This window comes from Tupaia chinensis, unplaced genomic scaffold (genome assembly GCF_000334495.1).
Source record: "Tupaia chinensis unplaced genomic scaffold, TupChi_1.0 Scaffold143861_1, whole genome shotgun sequence".
Lineage (NCBI taxonomy): Eukaryota > Metazoa > Chordata > Mammalia > Scandentia > Tupaiidae > Tupaia > Tupaia belangeri.
This window is the reverse complement of record NW_006203712.1, coordinates 57,350-76,551: the sequence shown is the minus strand read 5'-3', so window position 1 is coordinate 76,551 and position 19,202 is coordinate 57,350. Positions and strand designations below refer to the sequence as shown.

General features: G+C 39.6%; 1 protein-coding gene across 1 annotated transcript in view; it reads left to right on the top strand.

The window, feature by feature from the left end:
- The window catches only part of LOC102479421 (cytochrome P450 2B4), a 28,815-nt gene extending 10,946 nt beyond the window's left edge, over positions 1–17,869 (top strand). Inside the window, exons 5-9 of the mRNA XM_006165270.3 lie at positions 9,756–9,932; positions 10,456–10,597; positions 14,630–14,817; positions 15,004–15,145; positions 17,391–17,869. Coding sequence (XP_006165332.1) covers positions 9,756–9,932; positions 10,456–10,597; positions 14,630–14,817; positions 15,004–15,145; positions 17,391–17,572 — 831 coding nt within the window. The 3' untranslated portion in view covers positions 17,573–17,869. The remainder of the gene's footprint in view (positions 1–9,755; positions 9,933–10,455; positions 10,598–14,629; positions 14,818–15,003; positions 15,146–17,390) is intronic.
- The last annotated feature ends 1,333 nt before the right edge of the window (positions 17,870–19,202 follow it).

Sequence of the window (19,202 nt, the reverse complement as noted above, 5' to 3'; positions counted from 1 at the left end):
CATGGTTTCATGAACCCTGTTGTTGTGTGATTGTTTCATTGTATATTGCAATGTAGTAGTGGTGGGAATGGGGTTCATGGTGGATGTGTTGCACTTGGGTTATCCCAGGACCAACCTCCCCAACTTACCTCCATCCCACCTCCATCTATGGAGAGATAGTCTTCCACAAGGCTGGTCCCTGGTGCCAGGAAGGTTGGGAGACTACTGCATGGCAGAAATCTTTTCCAGTATCCAGGTTTTCTGTAACAATGGCAGAAGCTAGTAGAATTTTGTTTGGGAGCCCCCATTTGTTGAAGTTGGAGACTGAGGATTTTGAGTTTTCTTTCTATGATTATCCTCTAGAGTATGGGCCAGGTGATTAGCAAATTTAATAGATCTAGATTAAGCATAATTTCCTATTACATGTGGATTCTGTTAACAAGTTGGAAAAGTTCTGGAAAGAGGCCATTCACAGTCAGAATTAAGGGCTATTTGAGTAGCCCTTAATTGACTTAATTGACTTCATGGGAAGTCTGAAATGTACCCTAAAAATGACCTGGAGTTGGCTATTATTATGAACTGGTTCGTTAGGTTATTGGACACAAGCTTGAACCTGGTTTCAATCTAGAACTTTTGTGAAGGCTGTGGTCTTATGAAGGTGCCTTTCTAAATTCTGAGACTCTTCCCAATACTGGGATGTCTATTTCTCTGAGTCTCACTCGAGGTGAGTTCATTCAGCTTCAACCAACAAACACTTGAACCAACTGCGACAGATCAAAGAAAGTGGACTGATAAACCTGGATTACTATGTTCAATTCATCAGTAAGTAGGTGGGAGTCTTGAGTGATTGTTGGAAATTTCTTGTCAATGGCTCAGAGTTCAGCCTTAGACCAAGGAACATAGGAGACTTGGGTTTATCTTTGTCATCACTGGGTTTTATTGTAAATTAAAAAAATTTTTTTTTGGCCAGATGGTGCATGTGTTTATTGGAAAGATGGACAGAGAGAGAAAGAAAGAAAGTGAGAAAGTACCCTCCATGAAAGGTGGTTATGCCCCAATACCTTCTCCTACATCTCTCCCTCCTTTCATGATTTTGGACATGCACACACATACACCCAGTGTTTCTCAAGCCTCCAGGTCTGGGACTCTAACTACACAGCCATGTTTTATCCAACCTCATTAACCACCATGCTATGGGGTTGCCCACAGGTTTTATGTTAAGGAGATTTTTGTTGTTTGTTTGGATATTTCTTTATTTAGCTATTTATTTGTTGTGATTTTCAAGCTGCCTGGTCCGGGATTTGAACTGCATTAAGCCAGCACTTTAACCACCATACCACCTGGTAGCCCCAAGGGGATGAGTTTTAATAGATTCCAATGAGGGGGTGGTAGGGGCTGAGGGATCTGGGAAGAAAGGAAGGTTCAGCTAGAGAAGGATAAAGAATCAGAGAAGGGAACCAGCAGTTAGTGTAATGGCTATGTCGCTGGACTCCCACGTAGTCGACTGTGGTTCACATCCCGGACCCGGTGGCTTAAAACTCATGCTGGGCACGTGTGTGTGCGTGCCCAAGATCCCGAGAGGAGAATGGAGGAGAAGGGATTGCGGCGTGATCATCCCCCCGGGGGGTGATTTCTCGCTTTCTGTCTCTATGTCTCTCTCTGTCTGGCGAGCGCACGTGCCCTATAGCGAAAACCTCTCCAAAAAAAAAAAAAAAAAAAAAGAATCAGAGAAGAAGTTGTAGGAAGGGGAGAGAGAGAAACTTTGAAGTAGAAATCTGAGTCACTAAGACTTTTTTATCCTCTTGTTTATTTTAATCTGCTAACTTCACAAGATGAAGGCAATTTTTTTGAGTTTTAAATATGCTTTGATACCTTAAGATACCAATTGAAGTGTATATCCCATTCAGACTGTTTAACTTCATAGTCATAGTCTCCCAGTTTAGTTTTGAGAAAAACAAGCTTGGAGAGTTTGAATGATCCACATAATGGCCACTGAGTTTCTAAGTAATTGTTGGTGTAATTTTGCTGTCTGTTTTAAGATGTACATGAGAACAGGCCATCATGTTTGAATACAAAGTCACCAAGAGTCCCTGGAGGGAATTTTTCTATTTATGTATTTATTTATACATTCAATCAGTGTGTATCATTACAGTATATCAAGTGAATTTTTCCACCACGAATGCACTGTTTATTGATTCAGTCAAAGCCACCACCATACACTTTACTATCAACAGATTTCTTTCCACCTTAGGTCCCTTAAATGTTTTGCTTCCCTTTACTTCCCTTGGATTTCCTTTCTCTTACCCTCCCCCATTTCCTACACTCCTCCCATACTGTCTCCAGTATCAAAAATGCTCTCTATGCTTTTATGTCTTTCAACCTTTCAGTTTCTGCTATAGAGTGCCAACATTCTGTATATATTGAATGGGGACATACAATGCTGCTCTTTCATAGTCTGACTTGCTTGGTTAAGCAGTAAATCGTCCATATTTGTCCATATTTGTTCCATATTTCTATCGAATGTGAAGGCCTCATTTTTTTATGGCTCAGTAGCATTCCATAGTGTATATATGCCACATTTTTTCAATACATTCATCTGATCATGCCCATTTGGATTAGTTCTTTGTCTTAGCAATTGTGAATAATGCTGCAATAAACAAGGATGTGCAAGAATTTTTTCTGACTGAGCATTTTCCTATCCTTTGGTTAGATACTCAGGAGTAGAATTCCTGGATTATATGGTAGTTCTATTTGCAGGTCTTTGAGGAACCTCCATATTGTTCTCCACAGTGACTGTACTAATTTACATTCCCACCAACAGTGTAGGAGAGTTCCCTTTTCCATAGGGCGGGCGCCACCACGCCCTGAGAGTTCCCTTTTCACTACAGCCTTTCCAGCACTTTTTTAAAAAAAGATAATTATTTATTTAATTCCATTTGTTGTTATTATTTTTAATTTGACCAAACAGAGAGAGAGAGAGAGAGAGAGAGAAACTGAGAAAGCAGTTGGTCAGCCATATGGGAATCCAGCGCCTTTAACCACCATGCCACCTGCCAGCCCCCATTTTTTGTTTTTTTAACCTTAGCCATTCTAACTGGGGTTAGATGGTATCTCATTGTGGTTTCAACTTACATCTCCCTTATGATAAGGGATGGTGAGCATTTTCTCATATACTTTTGGTTGCTCATATGTCTTCCTTATGGAGTTGCCTGTTCAGCTCATTTGTCCATCTTTTAATTGGGTTGATCTTTTTTTTTTTTCAGGTGAGCTGTTTGTGTTCCCTGTATATTTTGATTATCAGTCCCTTATCTGAGTGAGAGTTTGCAAAAATAGTTTGCGACCCCCATTCTGAGAGTTGTCACTCCACTTATTGTTTCTTTTGCCATGCTGAAGCTTTTTAATCTGATAAAATCCCACTTGTGTATTTTAGGGATTATTGTCCATGCTTTGGAGGTCTTGTTTAAAGAGTCTTTGCCTACTACTGTTTCCTAGAGTTTTCTCCATTAGGTTTTCTTTTTTCTTTTAAAAATTTTTCCCGTTTATTTATTTATTTATTTTTACATTTTTTCACAAACAGTTACTTTAAATGTCAAAAAATTGACAACCACCACTGGAGAATATTAATTTTTTAAAAAGCCCACTTGGTGGCATAGGTGATAAACTGTACTGATTTGCAGTGCTGGGAGCCCCATGGTCTACCAGTAGTCCAGAAATATGCCAGAGGTTCACTAAAGATCTGAGGATTATGGGGACTGGGGAAAGGAGATTGCAGCATGAGGACACCCTCCTTGAGGATGCCTGGTGCTTTCTGTCTCTCTCTCTCTCTCTGTCTGTGTGGCAAGCACACGCGCCCTATAGCAAAAACCTCTCAAAAATTTTTTTTAGCTCATACTCCATAGTTCTTAGCAGTTAACAAACAACTTTCAAAATTTCAAACTACTGAATTTTAAAGATAATGCTCAAAATACTTCTTACAATTTTGTATAATTTTGTTTGTGACTCTATAACAATGAATACAATATGGTGTTAAATATTTTTGAGAAAATATTTACATGTCAACTACTCAAATTGTTGAAAAGCAAATGCCCAGCACACGAGTTAATCTTCAGGTATGACATTGCAATCAAAGCCCTGTCCAATAATGAGTATTTCCAATTTCTGATTCAATGCAACAAGCATTATTGAACTTATACAAATAACCCTTCTGCCCAAAAATAAGAATAGTCCCAAATATTTCCAATTCAAGAGGGGTCAGGAAGGAAGAAAAATTTATGTTTCCATTTAAAGAAACAAACAAGAAAAATACTTTAACAAATTGTTGAACCTATCAAAAACTCAAAATAAAGTAAAATGTTTAAATTGGGAAAAAGCACAGTAAAAAAAAAAGAAATCAGTAATGTTTTACTCAAAAGTCATAAAATTTTATTTCACAATTTCAGTTTTATGTTCAAACTCTCTTCTGTTGAATATGCAGTTACTGTGGTCCAATCTTTCTGTTTAAATTCTGGAAGTTAACATTCAACGTTATTATGATATTTCTTGTCCCCAGCATTAAATTGGTCATTTTCTTGGTTCCCTTTTGTTCGCTTATTTCTGTTTGTGTTTTAGTTTTTCTGGTAGAGCACTCCTTTCAGAACTTCTTGAAGAGTGGGTCTGCTACTGGCAAATTCTTTCAGGTCTTGTTTATCTGAGAATATTTTTATCTTTTCTTTCCATATAAAAGATAACCTTGCTGGGTATAGTATTATTGGTTGAAACTGTTTTTCACTTAACACTTTGAGTATATTTTCCCATTCTTTCCTTGCTCGCATTGTTTCTGATGAGAGGTCTGAGGTTAACCTGATTGAATAACTTTTATAAGTTGCCTGACATTTCTCTCTTGCCAATTTTAGTATCTTGTTTTTGTCTGTAGATTTGGCCAGTCTGGCTATGATGTGCCTTGGAGAATATCTTCTTGGGTTGATTCTATGTGGAGTTCTTTATATTTCTTGGCGCTGGATATTTGCATGCCTCTCTAGATTTGGAAAGTTTTCTTCCAAGATTTCATAGAATAGATTATCAATGCCCTTATTAGTTTCCTCACCTTCTGGGAAACCGATTATCTGGATGTTTGGGTGCTTAATGGTGTCTAGTATTTCTCGTATAATATTCTCATTTTGAGGGGTTATTTTCTCAGTTTTTTTTTTTTTTTTGGTTGTTTTTCTGGATCAGAGGTTTTGCCTTCAACATCTGAGATTCAATTTTCTGTATGGACTAATTTGCTTTTAATACTTTTGAGGGCAGTTTTGATTTCCTGAATGGTATCCTTCATCTCTAATAGCTCCATTTGATTCTTTTTTATGGTATGTATTTCCTCTTTAAGGTCATGGAAGAACTTCAACACCTCTTGGAACTCATTGTCTCTTTTATCCAGCTCTCAGCTCTTGCATCTTGTTTAAGTTTTGTCACAATGAATATTCTGAATTCTCTATCAGACATTTCCATGAGATCTACTGTACTATCTGTGGATGATGAGGGGTTGTTCTTTTCCCTTAGAGGAGAGATATTTTCTTGATTTCTCATGCTTCTTGTGCCTCTGCGGTTGTTTCTCATCATTCTGTGACAAAATATATCCTCTACTGTGCTTCACAGTGTGGTATTCACAGAAAGATTAGGAGTTCAGATTTATAAAAAGAAATTTCTTCATTAAGGCAGGAGGTTCAATAAGCAGTGAGGATTTCAATGATTCTAAAAGTATTCATATGCTTGGTTACTATACACCTAGGCCTATTTAGACATTCAGTGTGTGGAGAGTGAAGCTTAGAGTAGGAAAGAAAGGATTAAAAAAAAAAAGCAAAGAGGGAAAAAAAAAAACTAGAAAAATACAACCAAAAAAGAGAAAAATAATTTTTTTTACATGTAAGAAATGAAAACCACGTGGCGGGCTAGCACACTGCACAAATACAGTAGGACATACCTCAGCTTTAAAATGGCTTCTGGAATTAGCAAGTAAAAGAAAAGACCCAAGGTGAGGAGAAGTGGTTGAAAAAATTTTTTAAAAATTTAAAGTTTAAAGAGAGAGAGAGAGTGTGAGACAGACAGAAAGATAGATAGCCAGAGACAGAGAAAAGGTAGAGGTTGTCCTACCTTGTCTCAATATTCTGGGAGTCTAGGAGATGGAGCCTAGAGCATAGCTTCCCTGAACATGCCAGGACACACCTCAGCTTAAAATATCTCCACCATTAGTTTTATAGTTCAAAATCTTAGGTTTAGATCTTTGATCCATTTTGAGTTGATTTTTATTAATGGTGAGAAATAGGAGTCCAGTTGATCTTTCTGCAGATGGATACCCAGGGGATTTCTCTTTTTTTTTTTTTTTTCACTTTTTTCATTTTAATTTTTATATAAATTCAATCATATTATTTAGCTTACAAAGTGAACATTTCAGTATGTGTGTGAACATTTCTCCCCAGTCCAGTTGATCAGAGTATCTTATTAGAATCTGGGGATCCCATTGCGTTTCAACAAGAAAAACTTAAGTCACCCAAATCTTTAATTAGGTACACAGTCCAACAGCAAATGAAACAAAAAAATTACTCGCTCAAAGGATAATGTTCTTTTATAAAAGTCATATAATACCACACCCCAAATATAATTGAAGGACTCAACCAAAAGGAGGAAGTCCACATCCAGGAGGAGATTCAAGAGGGTGAAAGATGGATCATGGAAGTATAGAACACAAAGGGGCTTGGGTAGATACTGTACACAATTCTGGGGGGCGCCAATCTGTCTAGGTGAATTTACTTCAGATCCTACTTTTTTTAAAAAGAATTATTTTATTTAACTTTATTTACTTATTTTAATTTGACCAGAGAGAGACAGATTGAGAGGGAGAGAGAGGGAAAGTGAGAAAGCAAGCCACCAGGTCTAGGACTTGAACTGTGGTCGGCCATGTGGGAGTCCAGTGCCTTTATCCACTATGTCACCTGCTGGCCCCCAGCCCCCACTTCTGACAACAGCTTATGTCAACCTAAAAGAAACTCAGACAGATTCTTCAGTGCAAATAAAATGATTTGGAAACAGTGGAAGGTTTTTTTTTTTTTTAATATTTTTATTTAACTTTATTTATTATTATTATCATTATTATTTTCCAGTTTGATCAGAGAGAGACACAGAGAGAGAGAGAGAAGAAGTGAGAAAGCAAACCACCAGGTCCGAGACTTGAACCGTGGTCGGCCATGTGGGAGTCCAGCGCCTTTAACCACCATGCCACCTGCCAGCTCCCACAGTGGAAGGTTTATAATCTAAGGTGTGTGAGCTGTGGTGGGACTATATGCATATCTAGAGGGGCTAGGGATAAGGGAAAAATTTTAAAGACAAAGAGGCTCCCACATGAACTGTTTTGAAACCAAAGGTGCAAATACCAAAGATTACAGGAGTTGCTTATGGGAGTTGGCATTAGTCATCGCTAAGCAAATAATCTTGTGCAGGTAGCTTATCTGATTTGAGAAGTTTCTGTGATTAGTTCTGGTCTAGCAGATGCCTTGTGATACTTTGTGTTTACATGCATGCTTGCATGAGAACTTTAAAAAAAAAGAATTATTTATTTAATGTTATTAATTATTATTATTACATGAAAAGAGATGTTATTGTTTTATTACATAACATATTCATAAATATACCACACTGGTTTTTCTCAAATGACAAATGAAGCATATTTCCCTGATTCCTCTGAGAACCTCAATATCATCTGTCTTTTGGAGAATCCAGTTTTTTACAACATCTGTGATGCTGTCTATGAGGATACCAACGGTGCTTAAGAACATTTTGCTAAGTTGTTCTATCATGAATCCTTGCTCAAGACATTCATCTTTTTTCTTCTAATCTGGTTTTCAGCACTTGATCATAAGTTTCTTCATTATTATATGCAGGATCTGGTCTAGGAATAGGTTTTGTGTGTTCACACGGAATGTCCACAGATGGGTTGTAGCATGCTTTTGTCCTGCTATCAGATATCAACGCAAGTTCCACTTTGCAATTATAGTCATCTAGAAGTGAAGAGTATATAGATTTATGACAAACACAACATAAGGCTCCATTTTGGATTGGAAGCAAATGTTTTGAGATAGTAGTCTTTGATCTCACCCGTTATTTTGCTGCTACTGCTGTAGTGTATCAAGATGCTTCTTAGATGGTACAAAAAAGTTCTGGGACCAGCAGCTGGCATAATGGCTATGTTGCTGGATTTCCATGTAGTCAACTGCAGTTTGAGTCCTGGACCCAGTGGCTTAAACTCACACCAGACGCGTGTGTATATGTGCCCAGGATCCTGAGAGGAGAGTGGAGGAGAAGGGATTGCGTCATGGCCATCCCCCGGAAGGTGATTTCTCACTTTCTGTCTCTCTGTTTCTCTCTGTCTTTCTGGAGAGCACACGCACCCTATAACAAAAATCTCTCTCAAAATAAAAGTTGTTCTAAAGAGAAATTGCTTTTATTTTATTATTTTTAAAGAATTATTTTATTTAACTTTATTTATTTATTTTGATTTGGCCAGAAAGGGGGAGAGACGGAGAAAGAGAGAGAGAGAGAGAGAGAGAGAGAGAGAGAGAGAGGAAGAGAGAAAGTGAGAAAGTGAGAAAGCAAGCCACCAGGTCTGGGACTTGAACCTTAATTGGTCATGTGGGAGTTCAGCACTCTTAACCACCACGCCACCTGCCAGCCCCAAGAAACTACTTTTAAACAAGCTACTTTTCAACCCTTTTTAGATTGTCACTGCGAGTCCACCATCTTGTCTCAATCAAGTCCTACAAGACACCATTCTCTATTATTATTATTTTAAAATTTGACAAGAGAGAGAAAGGGAAAGTGAGAAAGCAAGCTTACAGATCTGGGACTCGAACTGCATTTGGCCATGTAGGAGCCCAGCACTTTAACCACCACACCATGTGCTAGCCTGTGAGAACTTTTTTTTTTCAAGGCCTCCTCTGATTCAATTTTGTAAGGTTTTGGCTTACGTGACCATCTTGGGACTGGCAACTGTCACTTATGTATAGCTATCGTTTGTAACTGGAGTTGTACATCAGATTCCCATGTGGAATCATCACAAATATGGATTTCCAGGACCTCCCCTTCAAGGGTCTGAGCTGGAAAGTCTGGAGGGGGCCTAGGATAAGTACTCCCGACAAGCTCAACAGGTCCTGCCCATGCTCTCTCACTGAGAACTGTGGAGAGGGAAGTCTGGAAGGAGACTCAACAAACAGGAAACAATGATTATTGCTAGAAGGAGGAATTAAGAAGAAATTTTATATTTTGTTATATACATTTTCCCATTTTTTGCAATGAGTTAAGTATTCCAAGTTTGCGTTAGTCCTAAGCAGTCAATAGACTCATCTTGTATTAGCATAATTTTATCAATGCCTGCTTTAAGGAAAACGAGGAGAGATGGGGGAAGGTGAAGAAAAGTGTGTAACAAACAGGCAAATAGGCTGAGGTAGACAATGAGACACACACAGAAATAGAGATGGAAAAGAGAGAGACAGGAGGTGGGACAAAGACCAGCAAAAAGAGACAAAAATGAGGAAGAAGATGCAGAAAGAGATAAATATGAGAACAACAAATCAAAGGAGATACTGTGTCCATAGGTAAGGGGAGGTACACATACATGCATGCACATGCACATGCACATGCACACACCTCCCCACAGAAGTATTAGGACCCAGGAGTCTGCTCCCTCCCTCCTGGACCTGTTAGCTTAGCCTGAGGCAGGGAAGGATCTTACCACTCCTTCTTTCTTGCAGGTGTTTGAGCTCTTCTCTGGTTTCTTGAAGCACTTTCCCGGCATACACAGGCAAGTCTACAAGAACTTGCAAGAAATCAATGACTTTATTAGCCACAGTGTGGAGGAACACCGTGAAACCCTGGACCCCAATGCCCCTCGGGACCTCATTGATACCTACCTGATCCGTATGGACAAAGTAAGGTCTGGGAGAAGAGAAGGGGGGAAAGATGGGGAGATGAGAATATGAGAAGAGAGAGGGCAAGGGGTGAGAAAGGGGAAGAGGGGGAGGAAAGAACAGAGGGCATGGAAGAGAGAATAGGAAAAGGGAGGAGAGAAAATGCAGAAAGGAAAAGAAGATATGTTGAAAAGAATTGAAAGAGTAGGGAGGAGCAGCAGAGACTGGTCGAAGAAGAAATACAGGGCAGGTGACAGCACAGTAACAGAGAAAAGATCCCAGAAGTAGAAAGAGACTAGGAGGCAAAAAAACACACCAAAGAAATGGAGAGAGAGAGACAGAAACAGAGCTAGACAGAGTAAAGAGAGTGTGACACAGAGATTGAAATAGATAGATACAGAGATAAATGGCTGGACATGAAGGGACAGGAAAAGCAGAATGGACGAGATAGTGTGAGATCCAGGAATAGATACAGGGATGCTTTCTGGAAGGCTCCAGTCTCTCTTGACCTTCCCCTTTCCTTCCCTGACCTCATCTTGGCCAGGAGAAGTCTGACCCACACACCGAGTTCCACCAGAAGAACCTCATCATTAACTCACTCTCACTTTTCTTCGCTGGCACTGAGACTACCAGCACCACTCTCCGCTATGGCTTCCTGCTCCTGCTCAAATACCCCCACATCACAGGTGAGCCAGATAGCCAATCAAAGGGATCTTGAGCTGCAGAAATAGTGGGTGGTGGGGTCCTGAATGATTGAGAGAAACAACACTGGCCTCTTACTTTAGGAGCACTGCAGGCTTTGGACTAACTCTCAACGATACCTGTCCTGGGGCCAGTCAGCAGTATGTGGTTAAGGTGGCTAGATCCTACATGGCCAACTGTGTGTTTCAGGTCCTGGAACTGTCTGCTTGGGAAGCAGGCTGGGTGTGTATGCATGCCAAAAATTCTGCAAGGAGAAATGAAGGATAAGGGATTGTGACATGACCATTCTTTATGAGGGATATTTTCTTACTTTCCCTCTCTCTCTGTCTCTGGTGAGCATATATGCACTATAGCAAATTAAACACACACACACACACAGACAAAATCATGCTCATCCTATTGGTGGATGGGTGAATAGAAAATCCCTTAAAGATTGATACGTCATGGGGCCAGCAGGTGGCATAGTGGTTGTGGTGCTGGACTGCCACATGGCCCACCACTGTCCTAATCCTGGACCCAACGGCTTGAAAATCACACTGTGTGTGTGTGTGTGTGTGTGCGTGTGCACAAGCACGTGCGTGTGTGCCCAAAATCCTGAGAGAAGAAGGAATTGCAGTGTGGCCATCCCCTCACTGGTTCTCTCTGTGTGTCTCTGGTGAGTACATGAGCCCTATAGAAAAATCTCTCTCTTAAAAAAAGATTGACCCATCTATCAACTTATTCATCATCCATCTGTCCATGCCTTTATTCATTAATTCAACTGTATACTCAATGATTCTTTAGTTTATGACTCATCGAAGAACACATATTTTCATTAATTTATTTAGATTAGTTATCTAGTTGATCCTTTGAAACAATGATAATTTGAAAGAACTACTCGTTATTGATTCATCGGCTTTTTCATTCAGGCACCCATCTATCCTTCTACGAATGAGGTTTCATTTCTTAGTTCTTTCGTTAATCAGTCTCTCAGTTCATTTTCATTTATCCAACTATTCTTTCTTTCTTTCTTTCTTTCTTTTTTTTTTTTTTTACTATTCTTTCATTTTTAAAAAAGTTGTTTCGTATTGGTTTATTTAAGGGTTCTACTTTCATTCTTTTTTTTTTTTTTGAGGGGTTTTTGCTGTAGACCACGGTGCCTTTCCAGAGAGAAGTCACCCCCCAGTGGCGATGGCCATGCCACAATCCCTTCTCCTCCATTCTCCTCTTGGGATCTTGAGCCCGCCGGCACATGCGCCCGGTGTGAGTTTAAGCCACCGGGTCTGGGACTTGAAACTTGAACCGTGGTCGACTACATCGGAATCCAGCGACATAGCCATTACGCCAACTGCTGGTCCCTCTACTTTTTTTTTAAGAAGTTTTTTTTTTTTTTTTTTCTTTTTACCATAGGGCATGTTCACTTGCCAGAGAGAGACAGACAGTGACAATGAGAGGGAAAGTGAGAAATCATCCCCCAGGGTGGATGGCCATGCTGCAATCCTTTCTCCTCCAATTTCCTCTTAGGATCTTGGACACACACACACATGGTATGTTTTTCAGGCCACTACATCTGGGACTTAAACGTGATTGGCCATGTGGGAGTCCAGTGATGTAACCACTGTGCCATCTACTGGCCTCTTTTCTTCTTTTTAGTTTTAAACTGACAATGGACACATGTACTTGCCAGAGATGGTGAGAAGGGAGGAGGGAGAAAGCACTCCTACTGGGTTGTGGTCATGCCCCAATCTCTTCTCCACTTCTCTATTCTTTTGCGATTTGGGTCACACATACACATGTGCCAGTGTGCTTTTCAAGCTTCTGGGACCAAGACTTCAACAAAGATTGGCCAAGTGGGATCAGGCTCCCCTAACCACTTGGTCATTGGACCAGCCCTATTCATCAATCTTGTCATTTAAAAAATAATTTATTTAATTTTGTTATGATTATTATGATTTAATTTGATAGAGGAAACATGCACTCATCATAGAGAGACAGAGAAAGAGAGAGAGATTGAAAGTGAGAAAGCGAGCTGCCAGGTCAGTAATTCAAACTGCAATTGGCCAGATGGGATTCCAGTGCCTTAACTACCACACAACCTGCTGGCCCCATTCATCTATATTTTAGTCTGTAAATTGATCTATCCATTAGTTGATATATGTGCTTATTTATTTATCTACTTGTTCATGGATTAATATTTTTATCTGTTTCACTGTCACATTCCTTTTTGTTTTGTTTTTGTTTTAAAGAATTATTTTATTTAACTTTATTATTATTATTATTTTCCAGTTTGATTAGACAGAGAGAGAAAGAAAGGGAAAGTGAGAAAGTAAGCCACCAGGTCTAGGACTCGAACCGGGGTCTGCCACATGAGAGTCCAGTGCCTTTAACCACCACGCCACCTGCTGGACCCATCACTGTTTTTTTTTTTTTAAATTAATTTATTTATTTACATTCATTCACTGTACATCATTACACCATACAAAACTGAGATTTTTTTCCATCCAGAATACACTGTGTATTGGCTCAATCAAGCATATCAACATATGTGTTATTGTCAACAATTTTCCATTTCTTGTTTTCTGTATATTTTGCCTTTTGTTCCCATCCTTGATTCCCTATCTCACCCTCTGTCATCTCCCACCCTCCTTCTACACTGTGTCTGGTATCTATTGTTGCTTTCTATGCCTTCCTCCCCATTTTATTGTTTCATTAAATATCTTAATTAATCTATATATTTTCAATAGCAAGCACAGCTGATATATACATATTCATGAACACAAGTCTGACTTTAGGGACAAACCTCAGTGAGTAGAATAAAGTAGCACCGCATTGTCACAGCATACAAAATGTGGTTTCCCATCCAGAATATACTGCATAGTGGCTTAATCATGCATGCTATCATCAATAATTTTCCATTTCTAGTTTCATATATATATATTTACCCCTATGTCTGACCCTCTGCCCTTTACAACTGTCTTCTCACACTATCTCTGATGTCTATAGTTGTCTTCCATTCCTTTTCCTCTCACATTTTATTAATCACACAATTTCTTAAATAATCTAACTATTTTCAGTAGCAAATTCAGCTGGTAATTTCAAGAAAGCAGTTTTAACTTAAATCAAAGAAATCCTAAGAAACGTTGCTTAAAACTTAAAGCCAGGAAACGGGTTAGGATTCTGTTCAAATGCATCACTGTTACATTCCTAAGAACCTAGCCCAGTGCTTCAACCATGGTACCCTCATGATAAATATTATTTTCTATTCATTTTAGAGAGAAGTTTTGTTCGGCTCATAGCGTGGAGTTCTTAATCTGAAACTGCACACAAAATAGTGGTGTGTGTGTGTGTGTGTGCATGTGTGTGTGTGTGTGTGTGCATGTGTGTGTGCATGTGTGTGTGTGTGTGTGTGCATGTGTGTGTGTGTGTGTGTATGTGTGTGGTGCATGTGGGAAGAGAATCCAAAACATTCATTTGATTTCAAAGGGTGACAATTCTTGCTGCTTCCTCCCTCATGTCCTCATCCCAAGCTGATTGCTATGAAAGAGATCAATGGTATAACCTTGTATTATAAACTTTTCCTGGCTCATTGACCCACAGTTAAGAAGTGTCCCTGCTGAATGCCTCTTCTAAATGGGGTTCCCTTCCCCCCCCCATAGAGAAAATATACAAGGAAATTGAACAGGTGATTGGCCCTCACCGTCCTCCAGCCTTTGATGATCGAGTCAAAATGCCTAGTGGTGTGTGTGTGTGTGTGTGCATGTGTGTGTGTGTGTGTGTGCATGTGTGTGTGCATGTGTGTGTGTGTGTGTGTATGTGTGTGGTGCATGTGGGAAGAGAATCCAAAACATTCATTTGATTTCAAAGGGTGACAATTCTTGCTGCTTCCTCCCTCATGTCCTCATCCCAAGCTGATTGCTATGAAAGAGATCAATGGTATAACCTTGTATTATAAACTTTTCCTGGCTCATTGACCCACAGTTAAGAAGTGTCCCTGCTGAATGCCTCTTCTAAATGGGGTTCCCTTCCCCCCCCCATAGAGAAAATATACAAGGAAATTGAACAGGTGATTGGCCCTCACCGTCCTCCAGCCTTTGATGATCGAGTCAAAATGCCTTACACTGATGCAGTCCTCCACGAGATTCAGAGATTTGCGGACCTCATCCCCATCGGTGTGCCCCATGTGGTCACCAAAGACACTCACTTTCGAGGGTACTTCATCCCCAAGGTGAGACCAACCAGGCTTTTCCATCCCTCTCATGTGGGCATCCTGGATTCTTAGATCTTAAAACCCAACTACTTTTTGGTTTCTCAATAGGGTCTCCTGATTTGGGTTTGTTTGTTTGCTTGTTTTTGTTGTTGCGTGGTGGGGCAGAGAATGACAATACCTTTTGCTCTTGTGACCCTCCCTTAGGACACTGAAATATATCCCATTCTGAGCTCTTCTCTCCATGATCCGCGTTACTTTGAAAAACCAGATGACTTCAACCCTGAGCACTTTCTGGATGCCAATGGGGCACTGAAGAAAAATGAAGCTTTTATCCCCTTCTCCATAGGTAAACTGTACCCATAATCCCTTTCTCAGACATGAGAGTGCAGGTGTCATCCCCTCCTTCGGACAAATAATGATAAGTTTTTATTTATTGAGCACTTAGTATATTCCTGCATTATCCCATTTCTTCTTCACCACAACCCTACAAAGGGGCTTGAGAAGCAAGATTATGTATTAAAGGAACTTCCTGGCAATGGAGAACTTGGGCAAGTATTTTAACCTCTCTAAAAACCTCAGTAAATTAATGAATTTTTTTAGACTTATTTAATTGTATTTATTATTATTTTATAATTTGCTATAGGGCATTTGTGCTCATGAAAGAGAAAGAGAGAGAAAGAGAGAGAGAAAGCAAGCTGCCAGGTCTGGGACTAGAACTGCAGTCAACCATGTGGGAGTCTAGCACCTTAACTGCCATGCCATTTGCTGGCCCCACAATTAATTTTATATAGGAAAAAAATCAGTAAGTATAGCATGCAGGGTTCTGGCTCAGCCCTGGGTTATGCCAATACAGCGACTTCCATCCTTATTTTAGCTCCAGAGAGAGTTGGGAACGTGTGAGGTGGTGGGATCAGAGTCAATTCCTCTATTCAATAGTCCTATCCTATATTAGAGAGTGGCAGAGATGTAGAGAAATAGGAACAGAGACAGATAAGCACTAGAAAGATACTGAGTGAAAAACAAAAAGAGAGAGAGAGTAGATAGTGGCAGAAAGAGACAGAGACAGAGTGAACCTGAGACAGTTAAGTAAGAATGAGATAAAGGAAAAAGAGAGGGAGAAGAGGAAAGAGAAGAAAGAAAAGTAAGAAAGAGAAGGAGAAAGGAGGAGAAGTACAAGAAAAGAAGGAAGTGGAAGAGAAGGAGAATAAGAAATAGAAGAAAAGAGAGAGTGACATGCATAGAGAAAAAGGAAGCAGAGAGACAGGATATTTTTAGAGAGCAATGAGAATGAGAGGGAGAGAGAAATGAGGAAAAAGAGAGGGAATCAAGCTGAAATAGAAATATGGAGATAAGATGGAAGAAAGCAGAGAAAAGAGAGGCAGAGAAAGAGTGGAGTCATGTGTGGACGGGTAGAAAGAGTCACACTATTGTGGACAGAGGGGAAGACAAACTAAGTCAAAAGGTGTCAGGGTCAATGAAATACCAGAGTGTCCAAATACACAGCCACAGGGAGGAGGACGATGTGTTGGAAGGAAGATCACAGGGACTAGCCTGTTCTAATGCCTGTGGAGATTGGGTCACACAGCTGGTTCCAGAAGAACCAGTCTGGAGACCTGTTAGTATTTCTAAAGTCATGTCTCCTAACTTCTAGATGTGCTAAGAAAACGTGAGCTGCCTCAGGCACCTCCATGCCAGAACAGTTGTCCAACTTGAAGGGTCTAGGGAATGGTTGGAAGCCCTTCCTTGACATTGCCTTTCCGAGGTTGTTTGCAGAGTGAGAAACACCTATGAAAAGGGAAAGGGTTTTTGTGTCTCTGAGTTTTTAGGCTCTTTTTGTTCTTGAATCTCTCCAAGTCCATGATTTCAATCTCTTAGAGATGAGATCCTTACACCCCTGAGAATTCAGTGGAAGCCATAACTCCCCTTCTCATATACTTCAATCCTATTCACAGTTTTAGGTACAATTTGGGGAATTTTTTAGAATTCTTGAAGCCCAGACATCTCAAGCTGAGAGCAGAAGAAAATTCAGAGACAGATACGTGTACATGCATGCAGATACACATATGCAATGCCTACCTCCTACACACTCCCAGATACATGTACAGAGGAATAGCTATACCTATGGGAACCTTCATATGAGCCAGGGGTTATTCTGAGTTTTTACAGATTCTTACTTCTTTAGACTCACAATAACTTTATGGGATTAAGTACTACTCTACTTGAGGGAGAAATGAAGAAAATGCACACACCTATTCAGGTCACACAAACACACACACATGCATGCATGTGCATATACATGCACACATACATATTTAAACATAAGTGGGGTCATTGCATTCTTTGGAAAGCTAACAGAAGCTATACATTCTCTCATAAAAATTTTAATATGGCTTATATTCTCAAAGTTTGTAACCATTTTTGGAGGGTTTGTTAACTTTTAAACAGTCACTATGACAAGCAGGGTAAGGTTAATTCAATGCAAATCTTGTTACAATGCACAGCTGTCTGGGCCTAGGAAAGAGAGTAAAGTCCCTGTTTCACCTTTGTGGTTACCCACTTTGTAACACAATTTTGATCCTCTGTGCCCACAGGGAAACGCATTTGTCTTGGTGAAGGTATTGCCCGCACTGAATTGTTCATCTTCTTCACCACCATCCTCCAGAACTTCTCTGTGGCCAGTCCCATGGCTCCAGAGGACATCGACCTCACACCCCGGGAGATCGGTGTGGGCAAAGTGCCCCCGACATATCAGATTCGCTTCCTGCCCCGCTGAAGGGGCTACAGGAAGGGGCTTAAAGGATCCAAGGTCATCCAGTGTCCTCACCTCTGTAAAAAAAGACTCCTTATTCTACCAGAAAGTGCTTATTTCAGAGTCCACGGTTGTGCACTAGTCGTTCTCACCATCTCTTCCTGCCTTGGAGAGACCTGTTGCAAGCCAGTACGCACTCTTGTTAGTTGGTACACCACGGGAAAGCCCTTTTTATGGTCTAACCTCTCTTTGAAAAACCATATTATGTGCTATAGAGATGTACGGCAATTAAATGTGAATAAGAAATTATAAAATAAAAGAAAAATAAATGAAAAAGACTAGGAGGGGTTTTCTTTTTCCCCATTAGTGGACCTTCCAAAGCAACCTCAAAAATAATCTAACCCATGCCTTGGTGTCTATGTGACGAGAACTGCGAAAACATTGCAGAAAAATGGAATTAAAGTTTAAGTTAATTTTGTTGTAAAAGTTTTAGAAACCTATTCAGTTTTAATCATATACACTTTCTAAAATTTAAATTTATTTGTTTATGTTCATTCACTGTACATCATTACAGCATACAAAATGAGATTTTCCATCCAGAGTACACTGTATATTGTCTCAATCAAGCACACAACATACATGTTATTGTCAACAAATAATTTTCCATTTCTTGTTTCCTGTATGTTTTGCTTTTTTTCCCCCATCCTTGATTCCCTATCTCTTACCCTCTGCCATCTCCCACTCTCTTCCCACACTGTCTCTGATACCTATGTTTACTTTCTATACTGTTTTCCCCCCATTTTTTATTGAATTACTAAAGATCTTAATTAATCTAATTTTTTTTTTGAGAGAGATTTTTGCAATAGGGCACGTGCGCTTGCCAGACAGAGAGAGACATAGAGACAGAAAACGAGAATTCACCCCCCAGGGGGGATGGTCACGCCACAATCCCTTCTCCTCCATTCTCCTCTCGGGAACTTGGGCACGCACGCACACGCGCCTGGCGTGAGTTTCAAGCCACCAGGTCTGAGATGTGAAATGTAGTCAACTACGTGGGAGTCCAGCGACATAGCCATTACGCTAACTGCTGATTCCCATGTAAATATTTTCATAGTAAACACAGCTGATATATACATTTCCATGAACACAAGTCTAACTTTAGGCATCTTATAAAGTAGCATCTAGCTGGGGCTATATATCTTATTGCGGTCATCGAATGGATTTTTTTTTTCTGAAACTTTTCTTTTTTTTGTAACTTAATTTACATTTCTTCCCTAACCATCATCACAACATACAAAATGTGATTTCCCATCCAGGATATACTGCATAGTGACTTAATCATGCATATTATTATCCAAAATTTTCCATTTATAGTTCCTAGAATTTTTTTCTTTCATTTATTTATTTTTACATTTTCCACAAACATTTACTTTACATAGCAAAAAATTTTAGCTCATACTCCATAATTCTTGAGTTTACAAACAACCTTCAAAATTTCAAAATACTGAATTTTAAAGATAATGTTCAAAATATGTCTTATAATTTTCTATAATTTTATGACTCTATAACAACAGAAGCAGTATGGTTTCTAATATATATATATATATATTAGAATGCAGACACTTGGTATATATTAAGTGGGGAAATACAATGC